At 45.7% G+C, this 20,723-nt stretch overlaps 2 protein-coding genes and 1 long non-coding RNA gene across 17 annotated transcripts in view; 1 reads left to right on the plus strand and 2 right to left on the minus strand.

Annotated features, from left to right (window-relative positions):
- On the minus strand, positions 1-15,269 carry ZNF620 (zinc finger protein 620). Of its 12 annotated transcripts, none has more exons than XM_070575809.1 (7): positions 14,403-14,919; positions 13,495-13,680; positions 8,797-8,890; positions 7,636-7,709; positions 5,655-5,781; positions 5,046-5,159; positions 1-2,768 (listed from the first exon to the last, which is right to left on the minus strand). In XM_070575809.1, the coding sequence occupies exons 4-7, from the start codon at positions 7,657-7,659 to the stop codon at positions 1,762-1,764; spliced, it is 1,272 nt and encodes a 423-aa protein (XP_070431910.1). In that variant the 5' UTR covers positions 7,660-7,709; positions 8,797-8,890; positions 13,495-13,680; positions 14,403-14,919; the 3' UTR covers positions 1-1,761. The 12 variants fall into 12 exon arrangements, with proteins under 12 accessions (XP_070431910.1, XP_070431913.1, XP_070431909.1 ...); XM_070575812.1 differs by having other exon boundaries at positions 14,662-14,916; XM_070575808.1 differs by lacking the exon at positions 13,495-13,680 and having other exon boundaries at positions 8,797-12,349; positions 14,403-15,001.
- Positions 15,060-17,990, plus strand: LOC139075968 (uncharacterized). Its single transcript, XR_011527062.1, has 2 exons — positions 15,060-15,368; positions 15,816-17,990. It is a non-coding gene; the product is annotated as an uncharacterized lncRNA (long non-coding RNA).
- ZNF619 (zinc finger protein 619) overlaps positions 17,920-20,723 on the minus strand; it is an 11,340-nt gene continuing 8,536 nt past the window's right edge. For all 4 annotated transcript variants that reach the window (XM_008522819.2, XM_008522818.2, XM_008522817.2 and 1 more), the window contains one exon: positions 17,920-20,614. In XM_008522819.2, the coding sequence (XP_008521041.1) occupies positions 19,179-20,614 (1,436 nt within the window). In that variant the 3' untranslated portion in view covers positions 17,920-19,178. The remainder of the gene's footprint in view (positions 20,615-20,723) is intronic.

Raw genomic sequence — 20,723 nt, forward strand, 5'->3', positions numbered from 1 at the left:
TTGGACACAAACGTTCATAGCAGCTTTATTTGTAACAGCCAAAAACTGGAAACAACCCAAATGACCATCAAGAGGTGAGTGGACAAACTCTGGTATATCCATAGTGGAATACTCCTCAACAATAAAAAAGAATGAACCATTGATACATGCGACATGGGTGAATCTCAAAATAATTATGCTGAGTGAAAGACACCAGACCAAAAAGAAGAGTACATACGGTGTAATAAGATTTATCCAAAATCCTAGAAAAGGAAAACTAATCCAAAGTGACAGAAAGTAGATCAGTGGTTGCCTGTGGAGAGCCAGGAAGAAGAGATTACAAAGGGGCGTAAGCAGAGTTTTGGGGGTTATGGCTGTGTTTATTCTCTTGGTTGTGGTGACTGTTTCACTGGTGCATACATAAATCAAAACTTATCAATGGCATTATAATAATAAATAACACTTTTGTTTATTATGCTCCAGTCACTGGTCTAAGCACTTCTACATATATTACTGCAGTTAATCCTCAACACAAACCTGTGAGGTAGATTGTCATCCCTATTTTACAGATAAGGAAATTAGTACAGAGTTTCTGCAACTTAACCAAGGTCACACCAAGGAATGCCTGGGTCCATACCAAAGTCTGCCTGGCTCTGTATTACTAAGCACTACCCTCTGCTCCCTGCAGTGGGCAAAGTCAAGCTGTCTGCAGAAGTGGATGCTAAAACAGAACACATTTACATGTTCCTTCGGTTCCATAGGTAACAGAAAACAATGGTAGCTTCTTCCATGATTATAACAAATAACTAGATGAAGTTACAAGGAAATGTTTCCTGCTATGAGGTCACTTGGAACAGCAATGAGATGGATCATTTAAGACAAATAGCGCCTTGCATCTGACTCAAAGGGTACATATACCCCAACTTTTGCAAAGGCACAGACTACAACTGCAGAGTAAGAAGTAGTGTGGGTGGGCACTGCACCCAAGGTAGGTCTCTGAAAGTTTGCACTCTATTAGGAATGTCCTCCAAGATGCAGATGGCTCCACATGGACAAGACCCCTCTCTTTTTTATTTTAGAGACTCCTAATATACAGATGGTAATAGGGTAACCACATATCTGTCTTTTTCTTTCCTGGTTTACCCTTTCTTTAGTGTTGCATATCTGAGAAAGAATACATGGGAGATGAAGTTTTAAGATCTAAAGGGTCTGAAATGCCTTTATTCTATACTCACACTTGAGGGTATAAAATTCTGGGTGAAAATCGTTTTCCTTTTCCCATTTTGAAGGCTTACACCATTGTCCTCTCACTTTCAAGGCTGCTGTTGAGAAATCTGAGGCCATCTTATTCCTGATCTTTTGTTTTCTCTCTGTAGAAACTTTTAGGATCTCCTCCTGTTTTGATTATTCACAGTGATGTTCTTTGATGTAGGTTTCCCCCGGTCCATCTTGCTGGGCACTCCGCATATCCTTTCAATCTGGAAACTTATATTTCCTTTTATGTTTGTAAGTTTGGGGTTTGTTTCTTGTCTTTTCTAACTGTAAAGAGAATTTTTGTTGAAGAAACAAGGGCTCACAGAATTTGAGGAAGGTTTCATGATGGAAGCTGAGAGTCTGAATTAAACATCTTACTGGGACATTCCAGTTATGCAGAGCTGCAGGAACAGACATACACGGTTAAGAATTAGCACAGTCCAGGAAGGACAGTGATGACACTCATAAAAAGCATGAAAAAGGAGAGAAACAAGAGGCACAGTGAGCCTAGCTGTGGATAATCCAGGGCTACTCTTGGACAGATGTCTTCTGCATGTGTAGTTTCTGATGCAGAATGAATCTTCCACACCAGCCAAAGGTTTTCCCGCACACCTTACACTCATAAGGTTTCTCGCCAGTGTGAACTCGTTCATGCTGAACCAGGGTTATTTTCTGATTGAATGCCTTCCCACACTCCTTACATTCAAAAGGTTTCTCCCCGGTGTGAATTCGCTGATGCTGAGTCAAGGCTGTGTTGGAGCTTAATCGTTTCCCGCACTCTTTACATTCATAGGGTTTCTCCCCAGTGTGCATTCGCTGATGGACAATAAAACTGGAGCTACAACTGAAAGTTTTCCAACATTCGTTACATTCATAGAGTTTCTCCCCAGTGTGGAACCTCTGGTGCTGGAGGAAGACGGAGCTGCTACTGAAGGCCTTACCACACTCCTTACACTCATAGGGTTTTTCTCCAGTGTGGATTCTCTGATGCTGAATCAAGGCTGTATCTGAACTTAAACCTTTCCCACATTCTTTACATTTAAATGGTTTCTTTCCAGTGTGAATTATCTGATGCCGAATAAGTAATGAGTTATATCTGAAGTCTTTTCCACATTCTTTGCATTCAAAAGACTTTTCACCAGTGTGATGTCTCTGATGTCGGTGGAAGTCTGCCATTCGACTGAAATATCTGTCACATTTTCTACATTCATAAGATATCTGACCACTAGGACCTGTCTGATTTGTACTGAGTTTTGTGCTGACACTAACATTTTTTCCTAATTTCTCACACTTCTCCCCACTCTCGACAGCACAGGCCTCATGATGCCTGGTTGACCCATCTGTGAAATCTCTCCTCTTTGAGTCTGTTTTCTTGACTATCCAGTGACCATGCGGCTGCTCGAGGTTGCTTCCAAGGTCAAGGTGCTGGAGAACATCCCCTGGCAGCCCTCCTAATGTCAGTCTGTGGGCCTCCGTTTCTTTGGAAATATGTTCCTTTGGAGCTGATTCTCCCTTCTCGGTTCTGGTCTCACGCCCTGATGTCACAAAAGAAAGAAAATACAAGTGTTAGCCCCTGATATGACAAAAAGAAAATACCTGCACTGAAGGTGGAATGGGATGAATTGGTTCTAATCTGCCCGAGTACATGGTTATTTTCCCAATATGTCCAAAAAATGGCTACCAAGGATCACCACACAACAGAGCCCCACAAAAGAAATGAAGACCCTATGAGAGAAAGCTAAGCAAGGCCAGGAGACACTCCCATAAAGAGTGACTGGAAAACAGCACACTGTTAGCTAGCACAGAAAGAGCAAGAGAAAGTGAATTGGATGGATAAAAGGGCAGACATAGAGAAGTGAGGAACAGAGACCCCGAGGTGAGAGAAAGACCACTGGGACTGGAGAAGGGGCAGGTCAAACAGCTCAGGAACTACAATGGGTCCCACAGGCAGAAATTCCTTAAGAGCTGCTTATTTTAAAACATTATCCCTGGGGCCAGCCCCGTGGCTGAGTGGTTAAATTCCCGCACTCCGCTTTGGCGGCCCAGGGTTTCACCGGTTCAGATCCTGGGTGCAGACATGGCACTGCTCAAGAAGCCATGCTGAGGTGGCATCCCACACAGCACAACTAGAAGGACATGCAACTAGAGTTTACAACTATGTACCGGGGGGCTTTGGGGAGAAGAAGAAAAAGAAAAAGACTGGCAACAGAGGTTAGCTCAGGTGCCAATCTTTAAAAAAAAAAAAAAATTACCCCTGTTAAAATCTTTGAAAAGAGCAGTGATCTCTGTCATCAACTTGGCTCTAGCAAAGCAGCAGGCTCCTACGGTGTGGCTGAGGGGCCCATGCAGGGCAAACTCCACAGCATCCAGAAGGGAAAGGGAAGATGTGGAGGCTTGCCTCTGAAATAAAAGGGGACTGAACGCGTGAAGAGCCCTTCCAGGAATGGACATAAGTCCCAGAGAGGACTTACGATTTTTGCCCTTTTCCTAAAACACCACACAGGATGTGTATACAGTTTAAGACAACAGGGTGGAATATGAAATCCTAAACTAACACACTAAAAACGAAAAAGCCAAGGCTATTTTCCCTCTGCTTTTGAGACCTTCTGCAGGCTGATATAATCTTCAGCACTGGCTAGGGCAAAACCTCATGTGTTTTCAAGCAAATTGCTTAGCAAATATTTTTTACCCAGAGAGCCTGAAGTCCTGGGGTCATATCCAGAAAGGCACCATGACACGAGCCTGGGGCAAGGCGGGAGGGATCATTAATGGGCCTTCTCTGCAAAGAGGAAATTTTAACAGGCATAGAAGGGGTGAAGTAAAATAAGAAAGGCAAAAAGATTCACTATGTTGTTATTTTTAATTCCCATATCAACACCTTTCAAAATAAGGAAAGCCATTCACCTTTTATTTACAGCAAGTTTTGCTTCAAAAGTTCATCTTAAAAAATTTTTTCAAGTGTCTGTGGGGGAAAAACAAAACAAGAATGGCCGAACATTGGTGACTGTTGAGGTGAGAGATACCTGGGGTGTGTTTGGCTGGTATCTGCATATGTTTCAAAATTTAAATTATAGGGGCTGGCCCCGTGGCCGAGTGGTTAAGTTCTCGCGCTCGCTGCGGTGGCCCAGAGTTCCGCCAGTTCGGATCCTGGGCACGCACACGGCACGGCTCATCAGGCCATGCTGAGACGGCATCCCACATGCCACAACTAGAAGGACCCACAACTAAAAATATACAACTATGTACCGGGGGGCTTTGGGGAGAAAAAGGAAAAGTAAAATCTTTAAAAAAAAAATTTTAATTATAAAAATGAAGTTGTTTTATTTGTTAAGTCAGAGTTAGGGAACCCATAATTCAATTTTCCATAGAAATGATGTACTCTACAAATACATAGATGGCGAGACAGGCCCCCAGAAGCCTATTTTCCTCATAAGGTGGTTGATGTCCTCATTTTTGCAAAAACAAACTGGTGGAAAAATAAAATGTTTCCACATGACAGAGATGAAAGAGCTGCTTTAAGAGCTGCTCATTTAGTCTCCCTTGGCAGGTGGTGAGGTGGAGAGGCAAAGACGAACATGCAAAGAAATCTTGCAGCCACGCCTTTCCAGGAAGAGACTGGCCCTTCCTCATTTGAGGGAGGCTGTCACCGTGAACTCAAAGTCATATGTAATGATTCCACTGTAACGATTCCAATCCATGTAATGGTCTAATGAGAACAGTTTCACAAGAGAAGACACACTTCTTACACATTGAAAAGTGAAAACAAGAAAGCAGGCTAAGCAAAAAAGGCAGCTGGCAGTCCTTGTGCTCACCTGGACAGATGCCTCTGAGGGCCTCCGGGCTTGCACGTTCCCAGGGGTCAAGGCCTGGTGGCAGTTCCCCTCGCTCCAGCTGGGAGACCAGAACAGGTCTGGTGAATGAAAAAGCTGCCCAGAGAGAAAGAAACAGGAACACAAAGGCCAAGGGAATCATGAAGCAGGGTCCCCTTGCAGCCCTCTTTATCTTTCCCCACTGAGCCAGGTAGGGAGAAATGAAGAGAAGTCAGCCTGTGCCATCTTAGAGGACAGGACATTCCCACAAAAGGGGGCTGAGTCCTGGAATACGTCCCCACTGACATGAGGGAGTCCCAAATCTTCTTCAGAGAACTTGGAAGACAGAGGCACAAAGGGTTCTGCTGAGGTCCCAAGAGCTCTTCATTTCCCTCCACGCTTGGGGCAGAGTCCCACCCCAGGGTTGCAGGGACAGCTGATTTCAAAACCTGGGAACCCAGGGTTCTTCCCACCCAGTAGCCGCTAGGGAGCTCAGCCTTCAGAAGAACTGCCCATGAGGGTTATTAGAGAGCCCACAAAGTCTAAGGACGAAGGAAGCCAGGATGCTCAAAGGGCAGAGGCAGACAACAGCAAGGAGAAGAGATGTCTTACCTAGGGAAGCCACATTTGCATAATTCTCCAGCATCACCTCCCTGTACAGGGCCCTCTGTGCTGGGTCCAGGATGACCCATTCATTCTGGGTGAAGTACACAGCCACGTCCTCAAAGGTCACTGGCTCCTGAAACAACAGGTTTCTGCTCAAGCCCTGTGTGAGGGCAGAGGAGCCTAAGTATTGGGGCAGATACCTACTGGGTCTGATGGTATTCCAAGGACAGCTACCCAGTGCCCCCTGCAGGGGCAAGCCCTCAGCCACCATTGCTCCCATCAACCAGGGTGCCCAAGATCCACTGCACGCCTTTATGGTCATCCCCAGCAAACAGCCCTTCCTTCACCTGCTGATCTGGGCCTCAACTCCACCATACCCTGCTCTGTGGAACTGTCAGTCCCTCTGGCTTTTTTCTCCTCCCTGGGTTTTGTGTGTAAATGCACGGGGGACATCTATATAAACAGCCCACATGACTTTTGTACTGATCTTCACTCCCTTTCTGATCCCACTAAAGTGACAGTAACACAATGGCCCAAGAGGAGAAGAATCAGAGCGGACTAGAAGTGTTAACAGAATTTTAGAAGGCAGAAAAAGGATGAAAGGTAACTAAACTAGGAGAGCAGAAAAAGCTGCATCATAACTGCTGGTGGAAGAGGAAGCAAACCAAAAGGAGGCCAGTTCACACCACAGAACCAAGGATGAGCTTGGATTGTTTAAGGGTGACTGCTTTTTATAACTTGGTAAAATATTCTGTCTGTTTAAAAGCACCAGGGAGGAGGGAGGACTGACAAAGTACTTAGGGCAATGCACGAAAAATACCCACAAAAAGGCCCATCACTGAGAAGTCTCAGAAAAACGAGAACATAAAAAAGACCCTAACGGCTGTCAGAAAAGGAAAAACAGGACACACATGAAGACTGAGGAGTCAAGAGGGCAACAGACTACAAAGAAAAAGTAAAAGGGAAAATGTTTGCTAAAATGCTGAAGGAAAACTTCCACTTCTCATATACAGGCAGTCACAGGGATAAGATTCATCCTCCTGCCTGAACCAAAATAAGACAGATTACATAAAACAAGGGTTTGCAAGACATTGGCTGTGAGGCAATAAAGGACAACAATCCCTGAGAGATGGGAAAGAAAGAGGTGAGCCCCAGGATTCCCGAAACTTACTAACGTGGAAGTTTCCAGGCTGTAATACAGGCAGGGTGAAGTGAGGCAGATTCCCTGGCAGAGTCTGAGACTAAGACAACTGTAGTTTATAGAACAGCATGCAAGAGAGTGCTGCACAGAGAAAAAAGTCGGGTTATCTGCAGAGGGTCCCCCTAGAAAATTTAACAGAGTACTAATCAGGATGTGGGTGTACGGAAACTACCTAAAGCCAGAGAAAGGAAATACAGTGAGACAGTGAATGCTTTTGCCCTAAAATCAGAAAGAAGACAAGGATATCTGCTCTCACTTCTACTTGACACTGAAATGGTGTTCTAGCCAGCGCAATTAGGCAAGAAGAAGAACTGAAAGGCGTCCAGACTAGAAAGAAGTAAAACTGTCTTTATTCGTAGACGGCACGTCTGTGTAGAAAAGCCAAGGGGATATACAGAAAAATTACTAGAATGGCTTTATCCAAGGAAAGACTTCTCCAATCTTGTGCACAGGAATGAAAGGAGTCTTCATTGTATGCAGTGATGCAGATTCCACTTTTCAGTTAATTTCCACTTTTCAGACCCACTTGCCAAATCGATCCCAATCAATTCCACCACGCTTGTTTTTTTCCATCTTGATTATCTTAGTTTGGGCATTCTCATCTCTCTACCCTCCTCACTTCCTCCCCTTCCCCAAACACACCCAACAGTGACAGATGCACAATGGAAGCCACAGGCCTGTACAACTCAGGATCTGGATGCAGAGCTGACACCTGTTTTCTCTTGACATCAAAAGGGTGGGAAGGTCGGGGACGGGGCAACAGAGGCTGAAAGGATGCTGGCTCACCTGGCGCCAAGTGGCCTGGAGCATAGCTGGCGTTCCCGCTTCACACACGGCCCTTGGTGTCCTGAGAAATGAGACTGAAGAGAAAATAAAGAGGCTTCGGTAAGACTGATGCTGCCTCGCACCCAGCAAAAGCCCTCTGTCCGCCCCGGGCTCCTCTCCGTCCCGCCACGCCCTCACCACAAAAGGCAGAGGAGCTGGAGAACCTGGTACTACGCCCGGGGTAAGTGAATCTATTATCACTCCGACCCCTGGGAACCCGGATTCCGGGCGACCGCTAACCCAGCAAGGCACAAGCGCAGAGAAAGCGTGGGAACGCGGCCAGCCGCCGGCTCCTGGGGAAGCTCTGGACCGGCTCAGCCGGAAGTACGTACGTCGTTCACCTCTTCTCTAGGAGCCTGGGAAGTTGTCTGGCTCTGTGGTTTCCTATCCCAGAAGCAAGCGCCCCTGTCCGTACTTTCGGAGACCCTACCGGCCAGAGTTGCCGGCCGCCCCTCCCCGTAGCTCCTCTGGAGGATGTCGGTCGGCCGGCCAGCTCAGGCCACAGAATGCATACAATCCTGGGAATCACCCAGGGTTCCCTGGCATTTGCCAATTCCGGCTGCCCTTCCAGGGGGCAGGACCGTTGCTGCATATGTGCAAAAGCTGCCTGGGTTCCCGTCCCGCCGCAATGGGAGGATTGGAGTGGGAAGAGTGGAGCCCATCGCTTCAACGTCCGAATGTGTATCGGTGGAGAGCATCGACTACCTAGGTCCAGAAACCTGGCTCGACTACTTATTAGCTGTATGACCAGCAAGTTTCTTTGCCTGTTTCCTTGTCTGTTAAATGGGTATGATGCTGGTACCAACCTCAAAGGGCTGTAGAGGGTTAGTAATTAAATGAGTTAATGGATTGGCAAAGTATTTACAGTAGTGCTAGCGCGTAAGTGCTTGCGAGTTTGTTTTGTTTTCTAATTGTGTTATTTGGTTTGAAGATACAAGTGATGCTGGGGCTCCACTATGTGGCACAGTTTAGGGACAGAGCAATTAACATTTACCCTTATAACACTTTCTAACCCTATACCCTATACCAGGATGTGTCTGCCTGGAGACAGATTTTAGTTAATGGCACAGCAGCCTGTCCTGTGAATACAGGGTCCTTGATGTTAAGTTCAATGTTTCATACCTTGGGGTGAGATTCTCTAGACTCCTCTGCTGCCATTCTTCAGAACCACTCCATTCTCAAAGACTTGACAGGGCACCCCACTGCATAGCTAGACCTGCCAATGGGACAGCCACCATGATTTGCCTTCATTACATATTCACAATCCAAGCAAATGTCTGCACCCTAGCATTTCTTGGAGGTTGCCAACATGGGAAGACTTCGTTTCACCTCAAGGGCTCTAATACTCCTGAGAGCAGCTTCAGAGACACGGCTTCTACTTGCCAAGCACTGCTGTGCTGTGTGGAAGAACTGTCCTCTCTCTTCTCCAAGATTAGGAAGAGTGGTTTGAGGATTCCAGAAGCTTGGCAGTGAAAGGAGCCTAGGGATTCAGTATGCCTTTTTGACAATCCCAGTTTTCAAGGACTGGGTACCTCACGCCTGTCCTTCAGCTTTGCATGGTGTCCCTAAGAGAAGAACATCTATTGTTCACCAGCTCAAGAAACTGCACTTCCAGACTTCTGCCTGGGTGGAAGGCAAGTCCCTTGGCTACATGGAATCAGGAAAAGGATTTAGGGATAAGGCTGCTTTTATTTTTTTGCGGGGAGGCGGGTGAGGAAGATTGGCCCTGAGCTAACATCTGTTGCCAGTCTTCCTCTTTTTGTTTGAGGAAGATTGTCGCTGAACTAACATCTGTGCTAACTTCCTCTATTTTGTACGTGGGACGCAGCCACAGCATGGCTTGATGAGCGGTGTACACAGGTCTGTCCCTGGGAGCCCAAACCACAAACCCCAGGCTGCCGAAGTGGAGCACTTGAACTTAACCACTATGCCACCGGGCCTGCCCCAAGGCTGCTCCTTTTAAGGGCTTTTAAACAATAACATCTTCCCCATCTTATGAGAGTAGCATATTTAAAAACAAAAAACCTTATGGCCAATTATTGTAACTCAAACTATTATACCCTTAATTTCCCTGGGAAAGATTTTATGCTTTGCTAAGCTCCAAAATTACAAATTATGCCAGCACACAAATTTCATTAAGACAAACACAGTTGTTTCAACATTTGACAATAATTATAACACAAGTTCATTTCTTTCATTAACTACTCTACAATATGGTTGTGTAATCATCTTCATTTAGTGTTTTCTTAGGAAGATGTTATATACAATACACTTAAGACCCTACAGAGAATACATATAATATTTAACATCCATTTACCTGAACCTTTATGCAAAAAGAGTAAAGACAAAAGAAATATGCAAAGAATGTAAAATTATCACTGCTATAAATGACAAACAACCAGAGAAAACTTAATTCAACCCTTACATATGGTTAGGTAAGATTTAATTAGAGAAGTTTTACAAAATCTTATTGGCATTGAGGCAACCACAGAAAGCATGAGCAGATGCAGTGCGTCTCAGCAGAAATTCACTTGGTGCCAGTACACCCCTGACGGCTGCTGCTCATGTTGGCCATGGAGGATGCTGGAGTGGGTCCTTCCATATTGGAGAAGCTCATCTTTTGTGAGCCGTGCTTTTATACTTATGGTAAGTTAATAAGAAGAATTTACACATACACAGAAATGTATGCACTTCTGTATCAAGGAATGTTTATAAATTCTGGGCCCTTTTGGCCCCTGAAATAAACCCAGAATCAGTTAGGTAACAATAATCATCATTGTGGTGGGTGCCAGAGGAAGGAGAGTCCACCACCCAGATGTCTCTCAACAATATCGCTACCTCCAGTTTTTCAGACAACCCAAAAAGACCCTTTCCCTATACCATGTGAACACTGCTCACTACAGACCCAAATGGTATACTAAGATACATTTCCTGTATTGTACAACTTAAAAAATTCCTAGTTGCCTTTCTATTTTCCACTACTTGACTTCATGATATCCTAAAACTTTCACAAACTCTCCTTGGTATGAGGACAGCAGATTCCAACCCTGCTTCACAACCATCATCCTGAGTCTTCACTATTTTCCCACAATAAACTCATGCTTTTCTGGACACAATGTCTTCCACATTCTTCCTTCCTTCACTGGAGCACACCCTCAAACAGTGAAGATGTTTAGTCATATCTTCAGGGCCAATTACATATAGGAATATCCTACTCCATTTTATAACTTCCTGGCCCGGCTTTTACGGACTCAAGCTTTCTTCTATGGAAATTCCTTTCCTCCTGCTCAATTAGCCTGTCTTCTTTCATCTTGCTACCATTTACCCAATGTTCCTGTTCTGACTATAAACCTAAAACCTATTTTTAAAACTAATTCCCTTAGTCCTTGAGTGTCGGGAAAACCTTATTAAGTTTTGAAGAAGCAGTCTTTTATATTTTGTTTCTTGGCTGTATGGTTTGTAAGTTTCTCTCACTTAAAGATGTTATATTTCCTATATTGCATATAAGGCATTATTCTGTATGGGCTCTTATTCTCTTTTGTCTTTGATAAAAAGCCACGAATCACTGTGGAATGGACCTCTGAAATCTATCGCTATGATCAAGGTCTTTCTAAATAAACTATCTACCTACCAAGGACTAGGACAAACAATTCAAGGCATAAAGGTCTCAGCCTTCCCAGTGTTCTGTCCCCATAGGATGGGCCATGAGCAGGACAAACTCCTGTCCATGAAACAGGACCACAGAGATGCCACGTTCTCCTCTCCTGCTCTAAACTGCTAGTGTACAGTGGTTTTCCAGAGGTTCCTCTCTCCTGTAGGCTATCTGTGAACAAAGCTGGTGTGTCTCCAGCTTGCCTAGACCCCTACTTGCTGCACAAAAGTTTTCTTCTTGATCACTAGTGGAAAACATAGTCAATAAATATATAATTTCCAGAAATCAAAATCATTGTTTTTTCCCTACAATTTAACTGTTCTTTTTAGAGATGTTCTGGGAGTGACTCTGGGATAAATGCCCTTTGTAGACTGATCCAGATGCTCAAACTGCATCTGGATGCACTAAGCTTGCATTTTGGTTTTTCTCCTGAGCCCTACCTGTTGCATACCAGTTATGAAAGAATAAATAGAAGGAAAAGCTCCCTGAATCCCACAATCTAAACACTAAACATTTTCATTTTGCTTATTCTGTTCCAAGACTCCTTCACACGCAGACAGGAATTTTAAGGAATTGAGAGAGTGAATATGTCATTTTATAGTCTTTTTTTCTCACTAATCAGAAAGTACACATTTTTCTTGTTACATTCACAAAATAGTGATTAACAGAATGTACTCAAACTAAGGATAGGGTCTATAAATATTCAAGAGGATGTGAAACATGTCTAAATTAGTGACAACTGTACAAAATCAGACAGTAGCAGGCTTGTCATTTTCATCACTATTAAAAAAGTGATCAGGGCCAGCCCAGTGGTGCAGTGGTTAAGTTCGCATGTTCCGCTTCAGTGGCCCGGGGTTCGCCAGTTTGGATCCCGGGTGCAGACACGGCACTGCTTGGCAAGCCATGCTGTGGTAGGCATCCCACATATAGAGTAGAGGAAGATGGGCACGGATGTTAGCTCAGGGCCAGTCTTCCTTAGCAAAAAGAGGAGGATTGGCAGTGGATGTTAGCTCAGGGCTAATCCTGCTCAAAAAAAAAGAAAAAGAAAAGCGATCAATGTAGAATTACTTTTAATATATTTGTGGGAAATTTAGTGCTTCTACCAAGAAAGGTTTTAATTACAAGGAATCCTCAGGTAGCCCAACTACATGAGAGAGGGCCTGGGGTTTAAATGAACCATGAACAGCCTCTATTCTGAGGCACAGGTGCTGTGGTAATCAGGGACTTTTCCCTCTGCTGTCTCAAATGCCCAACAATAGGGGGCCTTTCACACACACTCTAATCAGTCTCCTGCACTCAGACATCTGCTGCACATTGCTCCAGCCCAGCTCCCTTTTGTACCTACACATATAAATATTTATTGAAACTAAACAGAAACATCTAGATAGCAACAGCAGTCCAAAAGCAAAAGCTAACATGTTTAAAGATATATTACTTCGTTGCTATCAATTGGTATTCATTAATTAAGATTCCCTTTGCTAGTCACTTAAATGGTCTTCATATAATAGCTAAGATTTATGCGTGTTTAATGTGTGCTAGAAACGGTGCTAAGGCTGTATAGGCATCATCTCTTTTCCTCTTCACTGCTGAGGTAGGTACTATTACCGTCCTCATTGCAACTGAGGAAACTGATGCCAAAGAGGTTTAGAAGTCATCTGAGGACACGCAGCAAGAAAAAACCATTAACCAATACCTTGTACAGTTTCTCCTGTGAGTTGGAAAGCTTAAACACCATGGAAACGTTACAGAGAATTGCACGGCTCCATACACCACAGCCTCTGCTGCACCACTCAGTCCACCTTTATTACTCCAACAATTGTCTGAACCGCCTAGTGCCATGGGTGCTGCAGTCCTCCTGTCCCTCCTGGATTCCCTCTCTACTAACCTAGTATCCCCAAGTTATCATCCAAAGTCTTCTAAGTTCCATGGCCTGAAAGCACACGTGGAACTACTGGCACAGGCCTGCCTGTTGGTAGACTCCTTCTGTAAAGAGTGATGTGGATTTCTAGTTTCCGGAAGATTTTACTGGCAGGTGCTTCCACCTCACACAATTAAACGGGTCATCTGAAAATCATGTCCCCTCTCTAACCAAAGACATCTCCTGGTCTGGATAACCTCAACCCACTTTCCCCAGACGCACCCTCATGTGCACAGACACACAAACACACCTGCCATAACTGCCTGGCCAAGGGGAAGCCAGATCATGCCTGAGTCCTGTACTGACTTTTCTGAGAGCTGATCTAAGACAGGCTGTCAGGAAGCCAGATCACCTGGGACCACATTGTCTGGAGCATGGCTGCTGTCCTCTGGCTCCTGCACCGCTCTCTGATTTTGGAAAAGGAAGAGCCTCAGATCTAAGCAAGGAGAAAAGAGCTCCGAATGAGACTGCCCCTCTCTTGTAGCCCATATGTCTATCACTCCCCCTCCCATCTCTCAACACCATCCCGGGACTCTGTTAACTTTCAGAACAATGACTGTCCTACCATTCCAGGGCAGCCTGGCCCCTACCCTCACCGAGAGTTAGAACTGCTCCTCCAACTTATTTCTCCATCCACTTGCCAACAAAGCACAAGGCTTCTCAAAATATACCGCTGCACTCCATCGCCCTGAACAGAGTCTCAGCCAGAGGAGAATCCTGGCCTCAATGACTGCTTGGGTTGGAGTAGAAAATAATTTTACTGAATGTGTCCAGTGACCCTGACCACTAACAAAGATTCTTTGACCAAACACTAGCCAGGCTCCTCTGAGCCCTTTCTCAACTAGGCCTCAACCTTGACCTATAAAAACAAAACATTAACAGTCTCTAACAACTCAAGGCCACATTCCTATGATGACCCTAGCCCCTCTTAGAGGGTCTGCCTGAGACAATCCAAGACTGCCAAAAGAATTTACTGTTTGTTCCAGCCAACCACCTGAAAATAGGGCCCCTGTCTCGCAGTCTCTGTGGGAAGGAGGAGCCTAGCTTCCAGAAGCACCAGTTAGCAAACCCAGGTGGGTTTCCTGTGACTCCCCTGAGCCTCTGTTCACCCCCCTCCCTACCGCCTCATTCTTCCTTTAAAACGCCCGGTCACGTCACCTCTATACAAGTCGAAGCTGAGTTCAGCTTCCCCGGACTCTTTTCCCTTCTGCAATACGTGGTTACTACTGATTAAAACCTGTCTGGCTTGGTTGATCTTTGACACCGTGACCGAGAGAGGCCTCCTCTGGAGAGACAGAGGGCAGAGGGCGGCGGGGCCGAGAACGGCTACAGGACAAAACGCAGGTGGAGGCTTGGCCACCGGTCAAGCAGGAAAAGAGATGCTCAAGTGCCCGGGTGGGTGACGCTGGGCGCAGACCCGAGCGGGACAACGGGAAGCCGGCGACGCCACCATCTTTAGTCGCATCCAGGAAGGCGAGCAGAGGCCGGGGCCGAGAGCCCTTCGGCGGAGGACGACCGAACCCGCCCCGGCGGCAGGGACGAGAGCTGTAAGGCCCCAGGTCACCGGGTCTCCTTAACCAGCCACTTCCAGGTCAAGGCCCTCGAGCCAGCCCAGACCACGGATGAGCCGAGCGCCTCGCCTCGCGGGCGGCTCCTCGCCCGGGTCCGGAACATCAGGACACAGACTTCCTCTCCCGAGGGAGCGCCGGGGCTCCACCAACCAACACCGAGCCGGAAGCGCAGCGGGAGCCCACCGTACCCTCTAGGAAGCCGGGAGGTTTCCCTCTCCGTGGTGCGTTGGACCGGTAAACTCACGTGCCCTGGCTACATAGCCCCGCCTACTGGCTGCAGTTCGAGTTGGAGATCCCCGCTGGCGGTAGCGATCCTCTTGTAATCCCGCCTGCCCAGACCTTCAGTGGCAGGCTACAGATGGAGCCACAGCAAGGCCAGCAACGACGCAAATGTTTGGGGGTTCTGCCTGTACTCCTGGCTGCCCCACGCGCAGCTGTGATCGAAAAGCCGAACTTCTTGGCCTCCAGGGCGCAGCATAATATAGGGAAACAGCTGTTTGCGTCTCGTTTTAAGCCCTCACTATTCCTGGAACTCAGTCCAGGGGCTGGACTGGTAAGATTAACAGTCTGGAGTCTGTGGTCAATCACTCTTTCCTCTAAGCTCTGAGGTCCTGTTAACAGGGCAAGATCTCACATACTGAGTGCTAACTTTTCCCCAGGAGAAGGCTAGAAACCACAGAATTCGCCCGATTTCACACTGTAAACGCTGAAGACTATCAGCCGAGCACATTGCAATTTAGACTGAACTGTAGGAGGAGGCCAAGGTGGGCCCCACAGTTTGCCTAATCTCTGTTATGGGGAAGGGTACATGGAGTATACAGAATGAGCGCTCTCTGCAGGTGCTACTTAGAAATTTCAGTTTGGGGGATGAGGGCTGTGGGCAGGGACGGTAAAGGCAGATGCAGTCAGTAGTACCCTGCGGGAGGCCTAGGCATTCTGGAAGCACAGCAGTGGTAGCAAGATTAAAGGAGAAATCATGCAGCCACATTGTTTTTCTTAGCACCAACCCAGCTTCCATGTTGGAGTGCCTGTGAAAAGACAGGGAAAACCAGGGAGAACGACAACCAGAAACCAACCAGATGAAAAGCTGTAACCAGAGAGACAGCCGTGCTGCTGCTGAGTCGGCTCACACACATACCTCAAAGAGAAAGGCCCAAGAGCCATATTCACCCTCACTCAACCTGTGGCCATAGGTGCCTGTGTACCCCAAACAGAACACAGAGGAAATCAAAGGGGACCATATCCCCACTTCCCATAACCCCGCGAACTCTTCCACCCCAACACTGGCCAGTCACAAGCCATCAACAAAAGAAGATCTGAACGCACAGACTGAGAGAGCTCACTCTGAACCAAGATGCATTAATGGAGGATGATCAACACCAAGGTAAATGACTGTCAAAGATAAATTTTTAAAAGCTTCCAGGCAGTAGGGACAAAAACATCCTGAAGGTTCTCCTCAGTTGTCTTAGTCACCAGGAGATGTGGAGCAATAGAAATGAGGGAAAACGTTGTGCTCTAAGAAGACAGCAACAGATAACCTTTTGGGTGTCTGCTGAGCCCAGCCACGGGATGGGGCCCCAGCAGCCCCCTTTACCCTTTACAACCTAGAGTCATCGTCCCCCTGTCCCCCTACTGAGTAGACCAGAAGTGAACATCTGAACTGAGCAAATCAGATTCTCTCTCCTGGAATTTGGGATTATGTCTGGGAGATTCTCAGTTTGGGCTGGTCCCTCGAATGGATCGGTAAACGGGGGACCTATGGCAACTTCTGCCATGTGCTTAGGGATAGAGAAAGCAGGAAAACAAAGAGGGGAGAAGGGATCAGAAGTGAGGAGACAGCTGAGCCTGAGTGCGCTGCCTGTGCTTCCTGACTGCTTGGGTTTCCAGGCTCCAGACCTCCTGGCTACATTTTTGCCCTTGGGTGTCAGGATACAATAAATTACTTAATTGATAAATTAAGTGTATTTGAGTTAATTCAAGTAGGTTTCTGCTATTTTTAAACAGAGACCTAACAACATACTTAGCCAAGTCACTAGTAAAGGAAGGAGTCTCAAACCTAAACAATTCAGGTAATATGACACCCATATACCTTCCTGAAGGAAATGGGCAGTCCTCATGCTAAATTAGTAAGTGTGTGTTGGGGGCAGGGAGACTCAGTAAGTTTAGATATAGTCATTTCACTTTCAGTGAAAATAAACTCCTGAGGGAACACTAGGTTGGAATGTATGTGATGCGTGAGTTTATTTTTACACATCTGTCCTTTCTGTGAGCTACACGTGGCCCTCGTCAAAAAACACCTGAGTGTCTACTAAGTGCCAGACACCTGGCAGTGCTGGTCCCTGCATTAAAGAGTGGCACATCCTTCATCTCCCACATGTAGTAAGTGCTGGGGAGGCTGTGTAATACCATTTGTGTAACAATGGGGAAAAACCCTAAAGGCCTGTTGAATTAATGAATAAAGGAAGAAATAAATGAGAACATAAAAGTTACCAAAGTCAGAAACTCATACATCTCCTGGCCATGAGGACTCAAAAGCCATTTTTTAGCCCAGAGCAGGTCCACTTATTTTTCCCTACAGTCCTTGCTTTTTTCTTGTTATATAATCTGCCACCCTCCAAACTCTATTTAGAAGTTCCTCTTTTTTGGAGTCCTGCTAGTTTAGGAGTCTCTCACTCCCATCCTTCCTTTATAATCCTCCCAGAAGCCCAGAGGCGCTTTCTGTTTAAGGGTGTTTGGGGGAAATAAATAGGACAAAATTTTTATATGTGTGTCCGTTTCAGAAATATGACAAAGAAACCATACTCATTGTCATTTTTCCTATATTTTGACAGTTTTTCTTAGCAGTGATTCTGGGTGAGGGATCTTTGCATATTCTGGAAGCTCTGACTACACCTGGGGAAATAAGTTTGGTTTTTGCCTTTTCTTCTCCTGAATCCTATGTATTGTACAAACCTTAACAAGGAATAAAAAGAAAAAACAATCGCCAACATCCCACAAACCATTTAAATTTCTCCCTGGTGCTGAGGGAACTTTTTGGGGTGACTGAAATTTTCTATATCTTGGTTATACAACTGTATTCATTTGTCAAAATTCACCACACTGTATACTTTTAAAGGATGGATTTTACTGTCTGTAAAGTGTATCTTAGTAAAACCGACCCAAACCAAAACCAAAACCAAATGTCTCTCTCTGCCCTCCCTTGCAGACATAATTTTATGGTGTTATAATAACAGTGTACATAGCGTTTTCTTAGTACTGTATTCCTGCTTGATTATTTAAAGTCCCTTTCCATGTTGCTACACGGTCCTGAAGCAGTGATTCTGAGAAGGGTCAGAGCCTCTAACCACTGGACGGAAAGTATGGCCAAACCAGTGAGATCACAACATCCGGTAAGACCAGCATCCTTAAAATACTTCTTGGTGTTAGCAAAGTAGTTCATTATAATATTAAAAGTACCACCACTCACAAATTCAGATTTAATCATAGGGGAGCTGGAGCAGGTGTGAGAATGTGTGTGAGTGTGCACATGGTTACTGATCACAAATGGACTCTCTTCTACATTAAGTCATGGTCGAATTTCTCTTCTCCTTCCTTCCAGTGCGCACAGGTGTGACGCTAACAAGTCCACTCCATGTATAATCTAGAGATTACTACACCCAGGCACCTGTCCTAAATTGCACAAGCCTAGGTCACTTATTGTACCTACATATTTGAGTGGGCACTGAAATTAAACAAAGATATGCATAGGAATAGAAAAGGGATCCAAACAGAAAAACCACATCCCCTTCCAATCAAATTTAAAGACATAATTTTACATTATTGCTATCAATGCCAACTCATCACTTTTCAGTGATTCTTTTCAGTGATTATCTCCTTGGTATACTGCTTAGTTACACAGGATCCTATAATGGTCATTATCAAGGTAATAAAAAATCCAAGGTTCATATCCCCACAGTGAGCCCTGCTCCTGGCCCACCAAACGGCCCTCCTTAAATCCTGAAAGCAATCACTGGGTACTTTCTTTGATTATCTCCTCCCACCAGCTTTGCAATTCCCCTATTTCTTGAATTATGATGGCCCATCTCATTTTAATGCCATACCCCAATACCCAAAATGTTCTGCAAACTTGTCCAACTCCAGTAGAGAAGGCAGGTGCAGACTGGTGGTAGAGGCCAAAACTGGACACCACAAAGGACAGACAGAACCATTTCCTACCTAGGGGAGAGAGGATAGTAATCAAACATGGTCCTTAAGTGTGAGAACTGACTGACACAAGACCAGAAGTGTATCGACAAAGACATGATCAGGAGCCAGTGGAAACTGACAACTCCAGGTACACTGGGAGTTGAGAACTTGAGGGAGTTCATGGGGAGGGAGACAAAGGGTTCAGGCTACAACGGGATGTCCTCCCAGGAGAAGCAAGATCCTGAAAGAAATGCACTATTTGGACAGGTGAAGAACTGGCCATTTCACATGAGGGGAGCAGCACAAAGAGAGGCACAGCGGGTGGAAGCAGCACTGCATGTGGAGAAGACGGGGGAGATCCTGGCATGGCTGGAGCACAGCACGCATGTTGGGGAGGCAGAGGGGAGAGGACTGATGGGGGACACTGGGGCTTAACTGTGGATGGCCCTGTAATGTGGGCAGGTTTCTTTCTAGCATGCAACTTCTGATGCTGAATGAAACTGGCACTCCATTTGAAGGCTTTCCCACACACCTTACATTCATAAGGTTTCTCCCCAGTATGAACTCGCTGATGCTGAACCAGGGTGATTTTCTGATTGAACGCTTTCTGACACTCCTGGCATTTGTAAGGTTTCTCCCCAGTGTGGATTCTCTGATGTACAATAAAGCGTGAGCTACAACTGAAAGTTTTCCAACATTCGTTACATTTATAGAGTTTTTCCCCAGTGTGGAACCTCTGGTGCTGAAGAAATACCGAACTCCGGCGAAAGGCCTTGCCGCACTCTCTACATTCATAAGGTTTCTCCCCAGTGTGGATTCTCTGATGCTGAATCAGGACTGAATTCGAACTGAAACTTTTCCCACATTCCTTACATTCGTAGGGCTTCTCCCCAGTGTGAATTCGCTCGTGGATGATGCAGTCATAGCTACACCTGAAGGCCTTCCCACATTCCTTACACTTAAAGGGTTTCTCCCCAGTGTGGATTCGCTGATGCCGAATAAGTTTTGAGTTGTAGCTGAAGGTTTTCCCACAGTCCTTACATTCATAGGGCTTCTCTCCACCATGGAGTTTCTGATGCTGAAGGAGGTGGGAATTTTGACTGAAGGCTTGTCCACATTCCTGACACGAGTAAGGTTTCTCCCCAGTGTGGATTTTCTGGTGCCGTGAGAGTTTTGATTTATATCTGAAGCCTTTCCCACATTCTTTGCATTTGTAGGGCTTCTCATCAGTGTGAATTCTCTGATGCTGGCGAAGGTCTGTATGTTGGTTGAAATATCTGCCACACTCACCACATTTATAAAACACCTGTTCTCTAGGGAGGCCGTGCTTTGTAATGAGATGTGTGCTGACACCACTGCTGCCTTCCAATTTCCTGGCTCTTTCAACAGTGGAGGATTTATGAGCCTGGACTGTTAAGTCTGTGAAACCTCCTCTCTTTGAGTTTGCTTTCTTCCCTGTGCCACACGGCTGCAGCTTCTTCAAGCTGTCCTTACCATGAGGGTGCTGGGGAGCATCCATCAGCAGCGCCCCCACCATCAGCCTGTGGGAATCTGCTTCTGTAGAAGTGTTCAGCTCTGGAGTTTGCTCCACATTCTTAGTCTTAGTTTTACCATCTAGTGTGATCAAAAGAAAACGTAAGAGTCACTTATTTATAATGCTAGAAGGGGAAAGGGATTAAGTAGTATTAGCTTGCCCCAGACATATGTATTTTTTGGAGAGAAA

This window comes from Equus przewalskii, chromosome 15 (genome assembly GCF_037783145.1).
Source record: "Equus przewalskii isolate Varuska chromosome 15, EquPr2, whole genome shotgun sequence".
Lineage (NCBI taxonomy): Eukaryota > Metazoa > Chordata > Mammalia > Perissodactyla > Equidae > Equus > Equus przewalskii.